This window comes from Lagenorhynchus albirostris, chromosome 13 (genome assembly GCF_949774975.1).
Source record: "Lagenorhynchus albirostris chromosome 13, mLagAlb1.1, whole genome shotgun sequence".
Taxonomy (NCBI): domain Eukaryota; kingdom Metazoa; phylum Chordata; class Mammalia; order Artiodactyla; family Delphinidae; genus Lagenorhynchus; species Lagenorhynchus albirostris.
Window position 1 is genome coordinate 63,880,930 of NC_083107.1, and position 19,948 is coordinate 63,900,877.

General features: G+C 35.5%; 1 protein-coding gene across 1 annotated transcript in view; it reads right to left on the minus strand.

Moving 5' to 3' along the window:
* The window catches only part of BIRC6 (baculoviral IAP repeat containing 6), a 238,594-nt gene that overhangs the window by 129,879 nt on the left and 88,767 nt on the right, over positions 1-19,948 (minus strand). The window contains exons 24-37 of the mRNA XM_060168808.1: positions 18,144-18,331; positions 17,000-17,323; positions 16,663-16,762; positions 14,198-14,412; positions 13,654-13,862; positions 12,961-13,307; positions 9,672-9,891; positions 9,032-9,165; positions 8,159-8,296; positions 6,624-6,751; positions 3,409-3,540; positions 2,393-2,608; positions 1,363-1,546; positions 583-738 (exon numbers count right to left, since the gene is read on the minus strand). Coding sequence (XP_060024791.1) covers positions 583-738; positions 1,363-1,546; positions 2,393-2,608; positions 3,409-3,540; positions 6,624-6,751; positions 8,159-8,296; positions 9,032-9,165; positions 9,672-9,891; positions 12,961-13,307; positions 13,654-13,862; positions 14,198-14,412; positions 16,663-16,762; positions 17,000-17,323; positions 18,144-18,331 — 2,691 coding nt within the window. The remainder of the gene's footprint in view (positions 1-582; positions 739-1,362; positions 1,547-2,392; positions 2,609-3,408; positions 3,541-6,623; positions 6,752-8,158; positions 8,297-9,031; positions 9,166-9,671; positions 9,892-12,960; positions 13,308-13,653; positions 13,863-14,197; positions 14,413-16,662; positions 16,763-16,999; positions 17,324-18,143; positions 18,332-19,948) is intronic.

Below are 19,948 nucleotides of genomic sequence, written 5' to 3' on the forward strand. Positions count from 1 at the left end.
AGCTTCTTGGAGGAGAGCATGCTTTATGGGAATCTTAGATAAGAAGTTCATCATGCAAACTAGAGAAGAAAGTCTACTCCAGATAAAGGGACTATCAGACAGAAAGGATAAAATCATGAGAGAATCTAAGATTAAGGAATGAGACAGATGAAATGACCACAGCATTGCAAAACAGTCTTCAAAAGTAAGGAGTACACCACAAAGGACTGTACACGCTAAGATACACATTATAGTTTTTGAAAAGGCAGAAAACAAAGAAAGAAAAAGAGAACAAGAGCCTTGCTATCTTTACCACTGTGTATCTTTAACTGTTTTCTAGGTTGTAATTCTTTCAACATAGCCAAATAAGACCATATCAAGATAACACAGACCCTGTGAAAGGATACCATTTTATTTTAATATGCATTCAGAGAATCAAAGCAAAACATACTTATCAGGAAAATAACTGATATGGTTACTAAGGCCAAAGACCTAATATAAAACTTAATTTTATACTTCATTAATATTCTTAATTTTGAAACATGTTTCATTTTCTTAAAAAAGAGCTACGGATATTTTAAGTAAAAAATTTAAAGAATGTACCTGTTATGTCATGTGTCAAAGGTTCATCTATAGTTTCCAGCAACTGAGCTGAAGACTGCTGCAGGGCGTCATCAGAGTCACCAGCTGTTGCACCTACATCATCACTCACTGTTCCTTCCTCCATGGCTTCTGCAGCTACTGGAGCCAGCAATTCTCCTGCAGGTAAGAAGAGCATCCTAACTGCTTTAATAATTAGTAAACAGACATCCAAAACATAGTTTTTCATCCAGTATTGAGAATAGCACGTGTACTCTACCAACCACAAAAGATTCTGAGGCAAATGAGTCCACACCTACCCAAAGAAATGCTAGGGCTCACTGCATTACCTTCAAATGCTATCTAATAGCAAACACAAAATGTGCGATATGAACAAGGAGTTATTATAATCACTTTACACACATTAACTCACTTATTCATCAAAATAACTTCATAAGAAAGATACTTTTACTATCCTTATTTTACAAATGAAAAAACTGAGGAGCAGGGAGTACCTTCCTCAAGTGCACATAAAGAATTAGGAAGCAGCCCACTGCTGGTATTAATAAGGAAGCTGACTAGCTCCAATATCCCTGTACTCTGTAACCTAACTCCTCCATAAAAACTTGCATTTATTACAAGTGTCAACATAATTAAACGCAAAAGTAATTCTAAATGGTTGCTACTGCCATACATGAAAGAGACATTTTATACTTTTGAGGAGCTCACAGTTTCCTTTAAAGACTAGTCAAGCAGCAACAAGCTAATTTTGACATACCTTATTAAAAATAAATCCTAACAAACCTGCTAAAATATCCTGTAGCATACAAGTTAAGGAATATTGAGCCCAAGCACCACCCCAAGATATATCTCCTCTATTGAAGTCAGTTCCAACCAAAAGTAATAGCAGTCTTTCCAGTTGGGGTTCATTCACAATCTCACACAGATGTATAGTTGGCCTCGTGGCATTCGCAATGCGTGCAAGAACCTGTAATACATTTTATAAAATCATACACTTAAATAGCAATTAAATATGTTTTCTCCAAAAATAAAGCATTGAAGTAACTGCTTTCAATGAGATATGCTTTTGATGTCAAAATAATTATTTGATGTAAATGCAAAAGAAATATAATTTCATGGATCAAATATTAAAATCCAGGTAAAAACCTGAGTTGAATAGTTTAAAATAATTTCTATAAGCAATGAATATGCTACAGGAAAGCTTTCAGGGCATTAATACACCCTTCATTGCTATAATCTGACACTCGTTTGTAGATTTCCTATCCTGATAATAATAATTTCCTATCCTAATAGACAAAAGGTAGGCTGTAGATAGACATACCCACATTACTTACATTTCAAATCTACATTAATCTAGTTTTTACTAGGTTAAAAATATACACTAGGGGCTTCCCTGGTGGCACAGTGGTTGGGGGTCCACCTGCCGATGCAGGGGACACAGGTTCATGCCCCAGTCCGGAAAGATCCCACATGCCGCGGAGCGGCTGGGCCTGTCAGCCATGGCTGCTGAGCCTGCGCGTCCAGAGCCTGTGCTCCGCAACCAGAGAGGCCACAACAGTGAGAGGCCCGCGTACCGCAAAATATATATATATATATATATACACATACATACATTAGGTCTCCTAAGAAATAAGTGCCAAAATATTTTTAAAACCTTTCAAGGCACATTAAAAAAAAAACTAAACTGCATAAAAGGAAAACCAGTGAAAGCACTTTTATTTCTCTTAAAAATCAATTAAAAACTGCATTTTTTCTTATTTCTTTTTCTTACTAAGTCTGTATAATTATAAATTATGCCTATTCGTTTACTTACCTTACAAACAAATAATAAGAGATCCGCATGGCATGTAAAATCCATGGAGAGGAGAAAAAGGACAAGTTTCTGGACTACTGAAATACAACGTTCATGGGCCAGGGTAAATGGAAGTGGTTCTATCTCTGGGCTTTCCTTTGTTGTTGTAACTTCTGTGTCTAAATTAGAACGAGACCACTCTGCTGTCCGACGTAATCGAATTAAATCCTTAAAGTGCTGTACACAGAAATTTACAATATTTAAACCACTGTTTATTGAATGAAAATTCTTTCAGTAAAAGTTTATTTATGACATGAAAATATTCACTCAGAAAACTTACAACTTCTAAAGAACAAAATTTTTAGGCAAACCATAAGCTTCAAAAAGTAAGACTATTAAAAACTATACTGACCAATATACCTCATGTCCTATTTTAAAATAAGGTATCAGATACATAACAGAATATCAGAAAGGTGAAATTCTATAGAAAGGCTACAACAGGTCAAATCTAACATTTTAAATAAATATTACCAAAACATCCTAAATATAATCATAAAAGGTGAATGGTAAAGAAACCTATATATACTAAGTACAGAGTATTAATTCGTTTCAAACTCTGATGGAGTAACTGTAATTTCATATTTATAGAAACACAATATGTAAACTTGGTTGCTACATACAAATGTTATCCCCCAAATTTTAAAAAATGTATCATTATTTTTAAAAATTTTACATATAAAGGACACATTAGGAAAACCATATATTTCCTGAGTCCTTTTATCTTCAGTTTACTGGAACACAATTCACTTTAGAAGAAATACACTAGAAAAATACTTTAAGCCCACATTAATCATATATTTACTTGAGTTAAAAGCTACCTTTCCCAAAAAAGGTACATAGAATAGATTTTTGTTGATAAGCAGAATAACAAAGTTTCCTGATCATTACTAAAAATACTTAACTATTCAAGTAACTTAAAATACTAAAAGGGAGAGTGACTTTTCTAAGATAATTACATTAAAAAGTAAAGATCATACCTTTGAGGTCGCCTGCTTTAATTTGGCTTGCTCTACCAGAAGTTTATATGATGATCCTTTGTTGCTTTGTATTTTTTCTTTTTCCATCTGTTCCACCAAAGCCTTCTGTTTTGCTTTTAGTAAGTTAAGTTGCTTAAAAAAAAAAAAAGTTAATCTTATAGTTAACAGTGTTAAAAACAACAAAGTAAATTATTATACTCCTCAGAATCTATACATCAAACTAATGGAATAAGTAATTCTCTGAAAAATCTAGTTTAAACTATGTTGCTGATTTTTTAAAAATCACTTCCAAATTCCAAATAAAAGATCTCCCCCTGTTGTAATTAAGAAGTAATCAATTTCTTACCCATGGGAGAAGGGAAATAACTGGAATACTTTTTTATGTAAGCCACTAATGAGATTGACTGATGGAGTATTTTTTAAACAGAGGAAAAGAGTTATTTTTAAATACATGGGGAAAATTCTTTTATTGTACAATATTCTTAGCTTGGCTTTTATGGGAATCTTCAAAAGTAGAACATTTTTTGGTATGTCTATGTTTTTTATTAATTAAAAAGTTTATTGCAGTAACTGTAAATTCACATGCAGTTGTTAAAAAATAATGCAGAGATCTCTTGTACACTTTACCCAATTTGTTGGTTCAGGTATCCACCACTACAGTTAATACTGTACACCATCACCATCACAAGGTTTTCTCATGTTGTCCTCTTATACTGCCCGCCCTCCTCCCTCCTATCCTATCTGTCCCATCCCTACCCCTGGCAACCACTAGTAGGTTGAAATGAACAAATAGACCAACAAGGAGAAAAAAATTTCTGCCTAGAAAGACCTTGAAAATCTGCTGAATGACAAAACCACTTTGCCATATATCCATTATGCAGAACATTACTCTAAACAGAAAGTCACTAGAACATTATAGCCATAATTATAAATGCACAATTTAGTTAAGAACTTAATCTACCTTTTCAAGGAATATTTCCTAAATTTCTACTGTTGCTACATATTTTTGTTATCAGCAAGAAAAAGAACATTATATTATAAAGAAATATCCATTTGGCTGTTATCTCCATATATGAAGAAAAATATATCATAAATTAAAACCAGCATGCACGTGTATTAAATAATCAATACATGGTATGTGAATGTGAGAACAAATCAGTATTTTCAGAAAATTGTTCCAAAAGTTCTACAATTAACATATACAACAACTGCAATCAAGAAAAAATATAATCTTTATTTTGAAACAACCATAATCTTAATCAACAATTTATATTGCTGTACAAAGACATTTTTCCCCTAACTATCTGAGAATAAGTTGGCAACCTGATGACCAATCACCCCTGAATACTTTAATGTGTATTTCCTAGAAACAAGACCCTTCTCCTACAAACCATAATACAACCACTAAAATCAAAGAAGTAACATCCATGCACTACTAACAACTAACTATTCCTCAGACCCCACTTTTTTTTTTTTTTTTTTTTTTTGCGGCACGCGGGCCTCTCACTGCTGCGGCCTCTCTCGTTGCGGAGCACAGGCTCCGGACGCACAGGCCCAGCGGCCATGGCTCACGGGCCCAGCCGCTCCGCGGCACGCGGGATCCTCCCGGACTGGGGCACGAACCCGCATCCCCTGCATCGGCAGGCGGACTCTCAACCACTGTGCCACCAGGGAAGCCCCAGACCCCACTTTTAAGTTTTGCTAACTGTCCCAAAAATGTCCTTTATGATAAAGCATAAAATAGTAAAATACTGCTAAGAAAAATCCACTGGATCATTCTCTAGGTTTGTTTTCCATCTTCATATCCTAAAGTAAATACAGCAAATATAATCATTAAGTGCTCGATAAATTTTAGCTGAATTTGAAATTTTAGGTGATTATTAGTACCACCTAAAATTAGTTAGGAGTCTCAAATGGAAAAAGGAGTTGAGGGAAAAGCTTCACATCATTTTTCTTGCAAAAGGCCAATAGCTGCTCATAGTTGAAAAATTCAGTAGTAAAACTAAATAATTTATTGCTGAGTTCATATTTTTTAAAAAGCCCAAAAGCTTTCACAAACTTTCAGATCTTAAAGGCGTTCTTATAAAATCTCATTTCATCTTAAATCAATTATACAAATATTTTTAGATGACACACTAGGCTCTATACCGGGTATCAAAGATACAGTATGTATTCCTGTATATACTGTAAGACAAAGAGGAAGACACGTTTTAAAATAAAGAACTGGCTCATAAGAATCTGACATCAGCTATAAACTCAGGTTAATAAAAGAATCCCAACAAAAAAGTATGATAAATATAATGAAAGGAAAAATATAGGGTACATGGGGAACATATTTTATGGGATAATAACTGAGAAACCAGGGAAAACGTCTTTGAGGAAGTGAATGTAAACTAACATGTGAAAAATAAGTTAGATTATCCAAGCAAAACAGTAAATTCAGTAGTTGGTGGGAAGGAGGGGAGGGATGGGGGATAAGCACATACTAAAATCCTGGATGAAAAAACTGGTGTAGGTGGTCCAGGAACCCACATTCAGTATGGCTAGACCAAAATTCAAACCTGAAAGTTAGATGGGCAGATGACAGATATACTAAAGCTATGTTAAGGAGTTTGACTGTCATCCAAAGTTCAACTGGAAACCACTAATAATTTAGAGAAGGAGTGATATGATTAGGTTTGTATCTAAAAGAACTCTGTAGGGGCAGCATGAAAAATGGATTGGACTGAGAAAGAACAAAGGCAGATAGGCCTTCTGACTAGGCAAATGACGGCTGCATTTAGAATGGTAGTAATAGACATGAGAAGAGGTAGACAGTTTTTTGTTTTTTGATGTGTACCATTTTTAAAGTCTTTATTGAATTTGTTACAATACTGCTTCTGTTTTTTTATGTTTTGGTTTTTTGGCCATGAGGCATGTGGGATCTCAGCTCCCAGGGATTAAACCCACCACACCCCCTGCATTGGAAGGCGAAGTCTTAACCACTGGACCGCCAGGGATGTCCCTACAGTTTAAAGGACATTACCAAAAATCTGTAAACTACATATTGTTGCCATCTTACAAATAAGGAACTCAGACTCAAAAGTGTCAAATAATTTCCCTAAATTAACTAGTTCATTAAATATCATACCTAAGGTCTGACGGCAGGTCTATCTCATGCAATGTCTCAAACATTAAAACAAACCAAACAAACAAAAAAAAATACTGAAAATTACCTGTTTATGATGAACTAGCTGCTTTCTTATTTTTCTGGAATATAATCTATCAAGGCTACTGCTGCCTTTAGAAGACCTATTTATGTTCTGGGTGTGCAGATTATTATTAATAAAACTCCACTGGTTACCTACAGGGCAAGGAAAAGTTGTATTAATAATTCTGTTAAATGTGATTTTAAAGTACTATTCACACCCAGAAAACATAAAATGATAAATGTGTCAATAACGACAAAGCAATTTTTAAAAAAATTAAGGAAACCATCATAAAGAAATTGCTAAGAACATCTGACCTTAGAAAAGTTAACCTAGATCCTAAATGACTTTAAGACCACAGTTCTCTCTGCCTCCAATCCTTTCATTAACAGCCAACTTTCTCCACAACTGTTTAAAATTGATCTCTGTACAACACAACTTTGATAATGTCGCTCAACTGTAACAACAACAAAATGCTCACTATTGCCTACTTCGAACTCACATGCTTTTTGTTACAGGGACCCAAAAAAAGGGATACTCAATAACCTGATTTAATGACTGCAAAAATAAAGTTGGATAGTTTAAAAAACATGCTGTGTAGCTCTACTTATTCTCATTTTGGAATGTGTCCAGATTATTCCTTGTCACTCTACTCAGTTCAGGCTTAATCCCATACTTTAACCATCCTCAATGATTTTTTCATGTCTGCTTAACCTAATGACATCTTTTTCTGTTTTCTATTATCCCTCTGTCAAGTCAATTCAAATTCTTCAAGCCCTAAAAAAATGTCTTCTACTAATGTATTTCCATAATACATGAATACTGTAAATAAAAACTAACTCCTCCCATACCATCTGTTACATTCCAACTTTACAGGTAGTTGTATTTAATTGTGTCTTAATTCTACAGCCTATAACTGAGACATATAGCATTTGTTAAAAATATTCCCTGTACATGAAAAGAATTCCCCACCCTATTCTCAAACATAATGTGTACCATAAACAACTGATTCATTGGGCTGGCCAAAAAGTTCATTCAGGATTTTCTGTAACATCTTATACCTATAAAACATCTCAAGTGATCTTTTTTTAATATTATAATCCTAATAATGTATAAAATTCTAAGTTTTAAGGCACTTACTATCTGTATTTACATATTAGATGTAGCTACTTCATAAAGTCTTGTTAACTTGGAAGAGGAGAAGAAAATTTGTCTTGCACTTTGTCTTTCATTTAAAAAATTTTCTGTGCTTTAAGCTTATGGAGAAAGATTACAACTCGCAAAATCTGAGAATTTCTATATCTAAGCATAAAAGTCATTTGTAGTTAATTAGTAGAAACATTTTATAATAGTAAATGGAATGATATACTAAACTAAATACAATAACTCTCCACAGATTTCCTTTTTATAAACTTCACCTATATGTATGTTATTCCTGGTAAAGTTAATTAATATTTTACATAAATTACATACAGCTGGAATCTCCAGGCCAATGCCAGTTCTGGAAAAACTGGGTAGTCACTCAAAATCCCCACCAACAGATTATTATAAACTTCTGATACCTGTCATAAACCTCTCCCTGTCTTTACCATTCAAAGGTTTCTTTGCAGCTGCTGCTTCGTCTTCTACAGTTGCCACATAATCCAGCAACCTGGACACCAGCATAACAACCCAACTGATCATGGGAATATCTAGTACTCCTGAATAGAAATGTGAGGAGAAAAAATAATCAGGTGACTCTAAGAATCCTAATGAAATCTGATAAAATAATTATAAAATTAAGACATTTTATAAATCCAAAACACACCATATAATTATGAACACTAATATTTATAGTAAGCCTCAAAACTGAAACCTATGGCCAAAAATGAAGTAACACATCAAATCAAATGGAAGACTTGACAAATGCTTCTTGGTACAAAAATAGATCCATAAGTGTAGCTTGAATCTAACAGGTAATAAATTATAAACTAGAAAACAAGGTATAAGAAGCTATTCCTCGACTTACAGGTGACTGAAATTTAAAGTCTCTCAAGTTATAATTCATACAGTTTTAAACTATGCTCTAAAGTTTTTATTCCAATAACAATTTTCTTGCTCAAATGAAGCTCATTATCCATGATGAGAACAGCAATGCTGCCTTAAAGCTTAAACACAAGAGTTTGATTTTATCTATGATAGTATAAAAACAACATACCCACAATAATTCCCAAGTTCAAAACTCACATAAAGAAAAGGTAACATATTTTAAAAAAGCAGTAACCATGTGGCAGTCAATCACACGAAGGCTGATCATTCTAAAAAGTCTACATCATAAAAATATTAGTGTGCAGCAAAATGAATAGTAAAATAAGTATTTCAGACTAGTCATTTTATAAAAGCAGTATTTACAGGAATCTTACGTTTTTACTAAAGATCACTAATTTAAATAATACCTTCTGTCCTCCTATGCATGGGTAACTGCGGCTGAAGAGGTGACAGTAAATTATCCAACAGATTAAGTAAGCTTTCTAATACTCCACTATTACTAAGTGATCTCTGACCAATGCAGGAAAGTAACATGAAGACCCTAAAAAAAAAAAAAGATATAAATAAAACAGCCAATATGAATCACTTTAAGTGTTCATCTTAAAAATAATTCACTTTGTAATCTAAGAGAGTAATGATAGAATATCTGGTTATGAGTAAGATTTATATCTGGAAGTATAATGTTAAAATTAGCTCTTTTTCAGCTACTGCTTATATTTTCTAATTTTATCTACAAGAAATCAACTAGAGAGAACTGTATAATAGACTCAAAAATATAAATTTGATACATAAAATAACATGATCTGATAGGAAATATTTGTAAACACAGATCTATACACTCCACAGATTCAGTTAGGAAACTAAAGAATATAGTCCAGTTACATCATGTAGAATCTTCTTCAAAATGCCCTTCACTGGGCATTCCTCAAACAGGAAATTAGTTCATTTCTCCACACTCGGTATCCACATACACAAGATTTCCAAATCTGAACACTGCGGGAAGCATAAGTCACTAATAACAACTTACCCCAATATTTTCTGACCTACCTATCCTGTGGGAAGATGAGAAGTTGCTCTGAATTGTACAGTTCCTGAAGAACATTAGAAAGAAACTGGCCCCACCATCTTTCACCACCACAGAGTTGAACCAGTAGAAGACCAGTATGTAACCGTATCTTTGGGGTTCCACTGATGCACAGGTGTTTAAAAAGCTCTTCACAGGCCTGGGCATGGAATGTACTCTGCAAAACTGCAGGAACAGAGTGTCCTATTACAAGAAAGAAAACAGTAAAATTTCCTAGTTAAGAGCATGCTGTAGTACCAACATCAGCATCCCTAGATAGGCTTTCCTCTTTACCAGCATATTTTTGGTCTATTTATTTTCCTATTCATTTATTTACTCCTTATATGAGAATTTTAACTGTCAAATACTTGGAGAAAAGAAGAATTAACAATTATATCAATTATATTTCTTTTTTTGTGGAGTTCAGTGTATCAGATGGCTGTGTGCGTGCGTGCGCACATTACATCATATATAATAATCAAAAATAGCTCCTGGTTAGAAAATGACAGTTCTGTATTAGATTAGCAATTTATTAACAGTTTTCACCGTTGCACTTTCAAACATTATTTATTGTTTTGCTAGTAACACAATGATATGACACATCAATAGCGGAAACTCAAGAAAAAAATCATCAAAAATCTATTTAAGAGATAGCCTCTCCACCAGAGGACAGACAGCAGAAGCAAGAAGAACTACAATCCTGCAGCCTGTGGAACAAAAACCACATTCACAGAAACAGAGACAAGATGAAAAGGCAGAGGGCTACATCCCAGATGAAGGAACAAGACAAAACCCCAGAAAAACAACTAAATGAAAATAGGCAACCTTCCAGAAAAAGAATTCAGAATAATGATAGTGAAGATGATCCAGGACCTCGGAAAAAGAATGGAGGCAAAGATTGAAAGGATGCAAGAAATGTTTAACAAAGTCCTAGAAGAATTAAAGAACAAACAAACAGAGATGAACAATACAATAAGTGATTCCTACACTAGAAGGAATCAACAGCAGAATAACTAAGGCAGAAGAATGGATAAGTGACCTGGAAGACAGAATGGTGGAATTCACTGCTGCGGAACAGAATAAAGAAAAAAGAATGAAAAGAAATGAAGACAGCCTAAGAGACCTCTGGGACAACATTAAACACAACAACTATCACATTATAGGGGTCTCAGAAGGAGAAGAGAAAGGACCCGAGAAAATATTTGAAGAGACTGTAATTGAAAACTTCCCTAACATGGGAAAGGAAATAGCCACCCAAGTCCAGGAAGCGCAGCGAGTCCCATACAGGACAAACCCAAGGAGAAACACGCCGAGACACACAGTAATCAAATTGGCAAAAATTAAAGACAAAGAAAAATTATTAAAAGCAGCAAGGGAAAAACAACAAATAACACACAAGGGAACTCCCATAACGTTAACAGCTGATTTCTCAGCAAAAACTCTACAAGCCAGAAGGGAGTGGCATGATATACTTGAAGTGATGAAAGGGAAGAACCTACAACCAAGATTACTCTACCCAGCAAGGATCTCATTCAGATCCCATGGAGAAATCAAAACTTTACAGACAAGCAAAAGCTAAGAAAATTCAGCACCATAAAACCAGCTCTACAAAAAATACTAAAGGAACTTCTCTACATGGGAAACACAAGAGAAGAAAAGGACCTACAAAAAACAAACCCAAAACAATTAATAAAATGGTCACAGGAACATACATATCGATAATTACCCTAAACGTGAATGGATTAAATGTTCCAACCAAAAGACACAGGCTTGCTGAATGGATATAAAAACAAGACCCTCCAGGAGGATCCCACATGCCATGGAGCGGCTGGGCCCGGGAGCTGAGTGTGCGTGTCCGGAGCCTGTGCTCTGCAGCGGGAGAGGCCGCAGCGGTGAGAGGCCCGTGTACCGAAGAAAAAAAAACAAAAACAAAAACAAGACCCACATATATGCTGTCTACGAGAGACCCACTTCAGACCTAAGGACACATTCAGAGTGAAAGTGAGGGGATGGAAAAAGATATTCCATGCAAATGGAAATCAAAAGAAATCTGCAGGGCTTCCCTGGTGGCGCAGTGGTTCAGAGTCCGCCTGCCGATGCAGGGGACGCGGGTTCGTGCCCCGGTCCGGGAAGATCCCACATGCCGTGGAGCGGCTGCGCCCGTGAGCCATGGCCGCTGAGCCTGTGCTTCCGGAGCCTGTGCTCTGCAACGGGGGAGGCCACAACAGTGAGAGGCCCGCGTATGGCAAAAAAAAAAAAAAAAAAAAGGCATAAGACCTAAATAGACATTTCTCCAAAGAAGACATACAGATGGCCAAGAAGCACGTGAAAAGCTTCTCAACATCACTAATTATTAGAGAAATGCAAATCAAAACTACAATGAGGTATCACCTCACACCAGTTAGAATGGGCATCATCAGAAAATCTACAAACAACAAATGATGGAGAGGGTGTGGAGAAAAGGGAACCCTCTTGCACTGTTGGTGGGAATGTAAATTGATACAGCCACTATGGAGAACAGTATGGAGGTTCCTTAAAAAACTAAAAACAGAATTACCATATGATCCAGCAATCCCACTACTGGGCATATACCCAGAGAAAACCATAATTCAAAAAGACACATGCACCCCAATGTTCACTGCAGCACTATTTACAATAGCCCGGTCACGGAAGCAACCTAAATGCCCATCGACAGACGAATGGATAAAGAAGATGTGGTACGTATATACAATGGAATACTCCTCAGCCATAAAAAGGAACGAAATTGGGTCATTTGTAGAGACGTGGATGGATCTAGAGACTGTCATACAGAGTGAAGTAAGTCAGAAAGAGAAAAACAAATATCGTATATTAACGCATATATGTGGAACCTAGAAAAATCATACAGATGAACCGGTTTGCAGGGGAGAAATAGAGACACAGATGTAGAGAACAAATGTATGGACACCAACTGGGGAAAGCGGCTGGGGTGGGTGGGATGAATTGGGAGATTGGGATTGACATGTATACACTGATGTGTATAAAATGGATGACTAATAAGAACCTGCTGTATAAAAAAAATAAAGTAAAATTCAAAAAATTTAAAAAATAATCTATTTAAGAAAAACAAAAATAAGGGGAAAAAATGAATTAACCTAAAAACACATTACATAAAAACATCAGAAAGGATACCAAAATAAACAGAACCCAGGAAATATGAATACAACAAAACATGCAACAAAATCACATCAAATATATTTCCGGCCTTTTTAAATACTTAAGTCAAATACAAACCATTGGAAGAGTGAAGAAGGCTGAGCAAAGTGTCCAATAAATATCTGATGATAGTACGTAACTGCTCTGTGGAAGACGTCTGAATTAAATCTTTTGGGTCTGAAGTTTCATTCAACATCCTCCTACTTGCTCCAAGAGCTACTCTGAGCCTCTGCACTGCATTATGAGCCAAATTTAGTTGAAGCTGTAGCTGAATACAGTCCTGATAGGCAGAAAAGACCCTGCTGTCCTCCTCGACGGCCTTGTCTGGCTTTCTCAAAAAGTACTGTGCATTGTTAGCACTGTTGAGAGGAGGAAGATCAATACTTTGCAAAAGAGTTTCTAGTCGATGACAAGCCAAGTTATACCTGTAAGTAAAAAATAAACGAACAAAATAATCCCTGCAATGTTCTCTTTGACATACATGTACGAATACACACTAAAATTAAATCTCTAAAACAAGTTAACACACAACCATTAAAAAGAATTAATCAATGTCAATTCATCAATTGGTAAGTACTAAAAAAAACAGAACTAATTATTTAATCACAATATATTAATGCATTAAACATTATTGTAACATGCTAGTGTCCTACTGCCTTTTTCTCTTTTCCATACACTTATGAAAAGTCATTTCTTGACAAGTATGTGGGAGACATTATAGAAAATATAGGGTTTCAATAAGACTAAAATATATTGCAATTTTCTACTAACCTGCACTGTATATCCTCCTGTAGAGCAACCATCATTGTTAAATGCTGGTCAATTTCTGGTTGGTTTGCAGATTCTCCCTCTCCCCTCAGAGGATCATGCATTAATTTCAGTTCACTCTCCCAAGGCAAGATATAGGTATGACCATAGTAAAATCCTAATGGGATTTTAGCTCTGGCATTTGTACTTCCATAGCGTCCAATGACAGTGATCTGAAATGAAAACTTATAAATATACATAACCACCCATCTACCACAATAAAAATCTGAGTCATGTATTTTAAAGGATAATTATATTATAAATTATAAAAAGATACTTTTGTTTTTATTTTTTAATTGAAGTATAGTTGAATTACAATGTTGTATTAATTTCTGCTGTATAGCAAAGTGATTCAGTTATACATAATTTTTCCATTATGGTTTACCACAGGATATTGAATATGGTTCCCTGTGCTATAAGGATACTTTTAAATTATATGTCTGAATATTTTCCATAACTTATCAGAAACATGGAAGGCGTATCAATTCATTTTCTTGAAGTTCTTTACCTTCATGAATCTACACACTGGAGGTGGTATCAAATCATGAAGAATTAGTGAATGGGTGCTTATATCTGTTGCCACTACCAGTCGCCTCCCATCAACCTCTTCTCCTAATGTCCAAATGTCAATTGACAAGGAGGCCAAGTCTCCACAAGTGGGAATCAATACGTCTGTCAACAGTATTGGTCTACCAAAATCCAAGGTCACAAATCTCCTTGCTCCTATGAGAGATAGAGAGCAACAGCTGACACAAAATACCATGTATCAATTAACCAAAAGACACACTCTGAAACAATCTGGAACATTCATCTTAAAATATGAAATCAACTCACTAAACTACAAACAAGAAGAAATGTTAATAATTCTCATTCAAAAACTGTCTAAAACCTCAATTTATATTAGTTTGAACCCCAAGATTTAAGTAAAAAATATACAAGAATAAGTTTGTTACTATGAAGGCAATCAACTGTACATATAAGCTTATTTTAAAACTTTAGAGCAAAAAAAGGTAAATCAGCAAAAATATAGATTAATTCAATGAAGTACCTATCGGTTTTTCTTTCAGTCATTTGGTCTTTTAATTTTACAACTAAATGTATTTATTACTGATACCAAATTTTATTATTTGATTTTGGTTTTCTTAAGCCTTATTTAACATCTTTTGGAGTTGCACCTTACATTGGGGTTAAGATGTAAAGGACAAGCGTAAGGCTGAAATCACATGTAGTCATTACTACCACACTAAAAAATCTCTGAGGAAGGTCCTCCAATGGAGACAGATAAAACTTACTTACAAACAATGCTTCCCTCCCATACTGACACATCACTGTCTCTTCAGCTCAGTACCAAATGAAGTAGAAGGCTTACTCTTAAGGGCGACACTAAAGAGACAGTATGTCTTTTTTTTGTGTAAGCTCATATATTAACAAAAGAATGATCTGAGAGAAACAGAGGAGCAGATTTGCATCTCTCAACTCACACACATTTCAGGAATAAGCTCAATTAGTGAAACAGCAGGCATTAATAAAATCCTACTTATTTTTCTTCTTTATTGTGTTAGGGGCAGATAGTAACCTTACCAGTTACATTTTACAGTGAAGGAACCCAACTAAATTTAACTTGTAGGACTAGTGCTATCTCCATAGGGCCATTTTAAGGAAAACAAGGCAGTATTTTCCTAAACAGAAAGACTACTGAACAAAAAACATAATTCTCTTACGTGCCACAGTCGAGTCCACAGATAGAAAACCAAATCATAGTGTAAACAACTGCTGACATTTCATAGAGACTGGACAACAACGAATTTCAGTCTATATGCCATGAACACTAATTACTGTTACCAATGAATGATTAGTTGGGCAGAAAACAGCATGTAACACTTTAATTTTTAAAACTCTCTCTTCCAAAGAGGAAACAACCCACTGCAATAAAGCAAATATGGTTCAACTCTTCATATGATGAGAAGTGATACAGTATGCACTATATTCATGTTAATTCCTCCTATAAAACATACCTAAGGACTTCATTAAATTCTGCTGCTGTTCAAGCCCAGAAATAACATTTGGTAGGATAATAAGGCAAATATTGCCTACAGTGTATTAGTAAACATGCTCTAATTAAAAGCAGCTATCCTGATCACAGGTCTGTAGCATATAAGCATGGTAGAAGCCTAAGTAAAATTTGAACTATCCAGAGACCATGAAATGTTAGTAATCCTACTCAGTTATTTTAATTAGCAGTAATTTTGTCAGCTATTCTCAAAAAATGGTTCCAACATTAGAATGCTAGTCTTAATGAATACTTCTTTAAGCATAATTTTTAGTGTAATGGTAATTGATCAGCTACAATAAAGACAGATATTTATGTCAACCATAGTTCAACAGACGAGATTCTTTTTTTTTTAAATTAATTAATTAATTTTTGACTGCATTAGGTCTTCGCTGCTGCGTGTGGGCTTTTCTCTAGCTGCGGTGAGCAGGGGCTACTCTTCGTTGCAGTGCGCAGGCTTCTCACTGCAGTGGCTTCTCTTGTTGCAGAGCACGGGCTCTAGGCACGCGGGCTTCAACAGTTGTGGCTCCTGGGCTCTAGAGCGCAGGCTCAGTAGTTGTGGTTCACGGGCTTAGCTGCTCCATGGCATGTGGGATCTTCCCAGACCAGGGCTTGAACCCGTGTCTCCTGCATTGGCAGGCGGATTCTCAACCACTGCACCAGCAGGGAAGCCCCAGGTAAGATTCTTATACAGAAGAAATCCACTGTTTGGATACAATTAATGAAACCACTCAGCAGCACTCTTCCATTCAACTTGGTAAGCACACAGCTTGAGCCTTATGTAATGTTTATTCTTGGTAAAAAGCACTTTCCCAAGAGCAGATGTGATTTATTTGCACAGGAAAATCAAACTACAAAATATTAAGTCTTCAAAGGGCCAGCAGACAAGGCAAAAAAAATATTTTAAGCAAATCAAAGATTACCTGAATGCATCCGTTCTATAATAATGGACTGGTGAGGGGGAGGCTGAAGAAAATGTGAAGCATGAGAAATTGCAAGGGCTAGACCAGAGCCAAGTGGATTCTAGAAAAGAAAAAAGTATAACTCTATATTGATATCACTCTTGCTCTATAAAAACTAATAACCATAATATAAAGTTAACAAGTCCCATTTCCAGATGTATATTCTGTAACATTAAATAAAAAATCTAATTTGATATAACAAGTTAACATAATAAAACTTTGCTTTCTAAAGTTAGCGTATACATCAAAATACTTTTAAATGTCTAAGCGAACACCTATTTAAAATATAGTAATTTACCATTCTGGACTTGTTGGAATTTTTGTTATGTGCAGCAAGATTGACTGCTGGGGGATCAATAACTGAGCCTGGGAAAAGCTGTGCAAGTTCGGCATTAATCACAACGGAAACTGCTTCATTGGGTGGGGTGAGTGGTGGAGTCATAAAAAGTGGTGTTGTTTTTGGAGTGGGTGGAATAACATCAGATGGATGAATGAAGAATCCAGGGGCTGCCACTGGGTTGGAAGGCACAGAGTTGTGAACAGGACCTACTGCTGATGCTGCGGATGCTGCTGCAGCTGCTGCAGCTGTTGTCTGATGTAACTTGGCTTCCAGCTTCGCTTTCTGTAAAAGAAGTAAAAGCAACAAATATAGACTAATCCTGCCTATCTAAATTGTGGGGAATACTACGTGGGTATATATTGTGAAAATAAACATGATTAACTGTATCCTAGTTCAATAAAAAGGAAATTAAGTAAAAAATGGACTCAACATGGAGTACTTCTATGCTATATATGTGTGTGTGTGTGAGTGTGTGTGTGTGTGTGTGTATAATACACACACACACACACACACACATACTTCCTTAAATATTTGATATAAACTTTCCTGAGTATTTGGGAAATAGGAATTTCTCAAAGCAAAGGCGGAAAGGAACCAGAACAATTAAATGTAAATAAGGAAAGAAAGTTCTCCTCAAAACAAAATATTAACAGGAAATGGATTCTCATGCTGCCTAACCTGATACAATTTGTCACCTGGAACTGTATGAAGTTTCCAAAACATCTGCTATTATTAGTAAATTTTAATTCACGTTAAGTTAATTGGTCTTTAAAATGTTGTTTTAGGTTTTTCAATCCATTAAAATAGTAACTTTTAACTCTTATGTTTGACCAAGAGTGTTTATAAACAGAGTAAAGGATGGAACTTACTTAAAGACTGCAAAGAAAATATCAATTATATTCCCCCAGATATGTATCAAAGAAAATGCATTTATGTAAGTTTTAAAAATTTAAGTATATCACAAAGATGTTACCTCAATTTTTGTAGAAAATGATTAGCTCAGATCGGTCAACCTTTACAAAAATAATGGTCATTTTTACAGTATTTTTTCAGCTTTTGAAGTTTAGAGACAGCATGAACAAAGAGCCAAATAGTCTCCAACCTGTTGCTGAAGCTTCAAAAGCTGCTGCTGTTTCTCTTGCAGCACCTGCAGCTGTTGCTCGGCTGAAGCCATTGCATGAGAGAGAGACTGCAAAGCTACCTGGGCTGCTGAACTCAGGGCTGTCGAAGCTTCCCCAACTGTCCCAGATGATAGTCCACCTACTGCAGGAGTAACCCCGAAGGAACTCACTGGCATAAGACAAGGGGGGAAAAGAAACAGGATGAAGAAAAGGTTCACAGAGAAACATATACAAAGTATATACTACTTTCACACTAAAACTACAGTTAATGTTCCTTTAAAAAATAAGACTCTTTAGAGGAAATCTTAATGGTAAAAGTATATCAATAATAATAGTATTCAAGTATAAGGGATCCAGGAATGACTTTTGATCCAAGAAAAATTAGTATGCTTTTGAGTTTAAAAATGTTGTCAGCATGGAAGAAATTTCATTTAACATGGCTAAACTCTTACGCAATTTGAGCATAAGAAACAGGCTGAGTTTCCTTTACTAAGTTTCTTACAGCAACACCACCTTCTTCTCCCTCCCCTAAAAAGCTCAAACAACTTTCAATTACAAGAACATCATTTAACAAGACTGACAACACCTATTTCCTCATTTAAAGCATAGCCTGGAAAAGAGAATCTTGCCCACAAAGAATATGCAAAGCAATGTTTCCTACCATGTGCTCCTCAGAACACTAAGAAGAGGAGAAGCATGTCAGATGCACAGTCAAATAAGTCTGGCACACACTGCTTACCCATGAACATTACCATCGTTACAGGCCTATGAAATCGCACGAAGTTAAAATTTTTTTACTCCTCTTTTCAATGTTATTCAAATATACAGCATAAAAGAACTTTTTTCCCATGATATATTTACCAGTATCTGTGTAAAACATTTTGGAAAAAGATGAAATAAAAACTTAATTTCATAAACTCACACGATTAATCTTCGACAAAGGAGGCAAGAACATACAATGGAGAAAAGACAGTCTCTTCAGCAAGTGGTGCTGGGAAAGCTGGACAGCCCCATGTAAATCAGTGAAGTTAGAACACACCCTCACACCATACACAAAAAGAAACTCAAAATGGCTGAATATAAGACATGACACCATAAAACTCCCAGAAGAGATCACAGGCAAAACATTCTCTGACATAAATCGTACCAATGTCTCCCAAGGCAATAGAAATAAAAGCAAAAATAAACAAATGGGACCTAATCAAACTTATAGGCTTTTGCACAACAAAGGAAACCATAAACAAAACAAAAAGACAACCTGTAAGAAAATATTTGCAAACGATGTGATAAACAAGGGCTTAATTTCCAAAATATACAAACAGCTCATACAATTCAATAACAAAAAAACAAACAACCCAATCAAAAAACGGGCAGAAGACCTAAATAGACATTTCTCCAAAGAAGACATACAGATGGCCAATAGGCACAAGAAAATATGTTCAACATCACTAATAATTAGAGAAATGCAAAACAAAACTACAATGAGGTACCACCTCACACTGGTCAGAATGGCCATCATTAAAAAGTCTACAAATAACAAATGCTGGAGAGGGTGTGGAGAAAAGGGAACCCTCCTACTCCTACACTGTTGGTGGCAATGTGAACTGGTGCAGCCACTACGGAAAACAGTATGTAGGTTCCTTAAAAAACTAAAAATAGAATTGCCATAAGATTCGGCAATCCCACTCCTGGACATACATCCAGAGAAAACTCTAATTTGAAAAGATACGTGCACCCCAATGTTCATGGCTGCGCTATTTACAATAGCCAGGACATGGAAGCAACC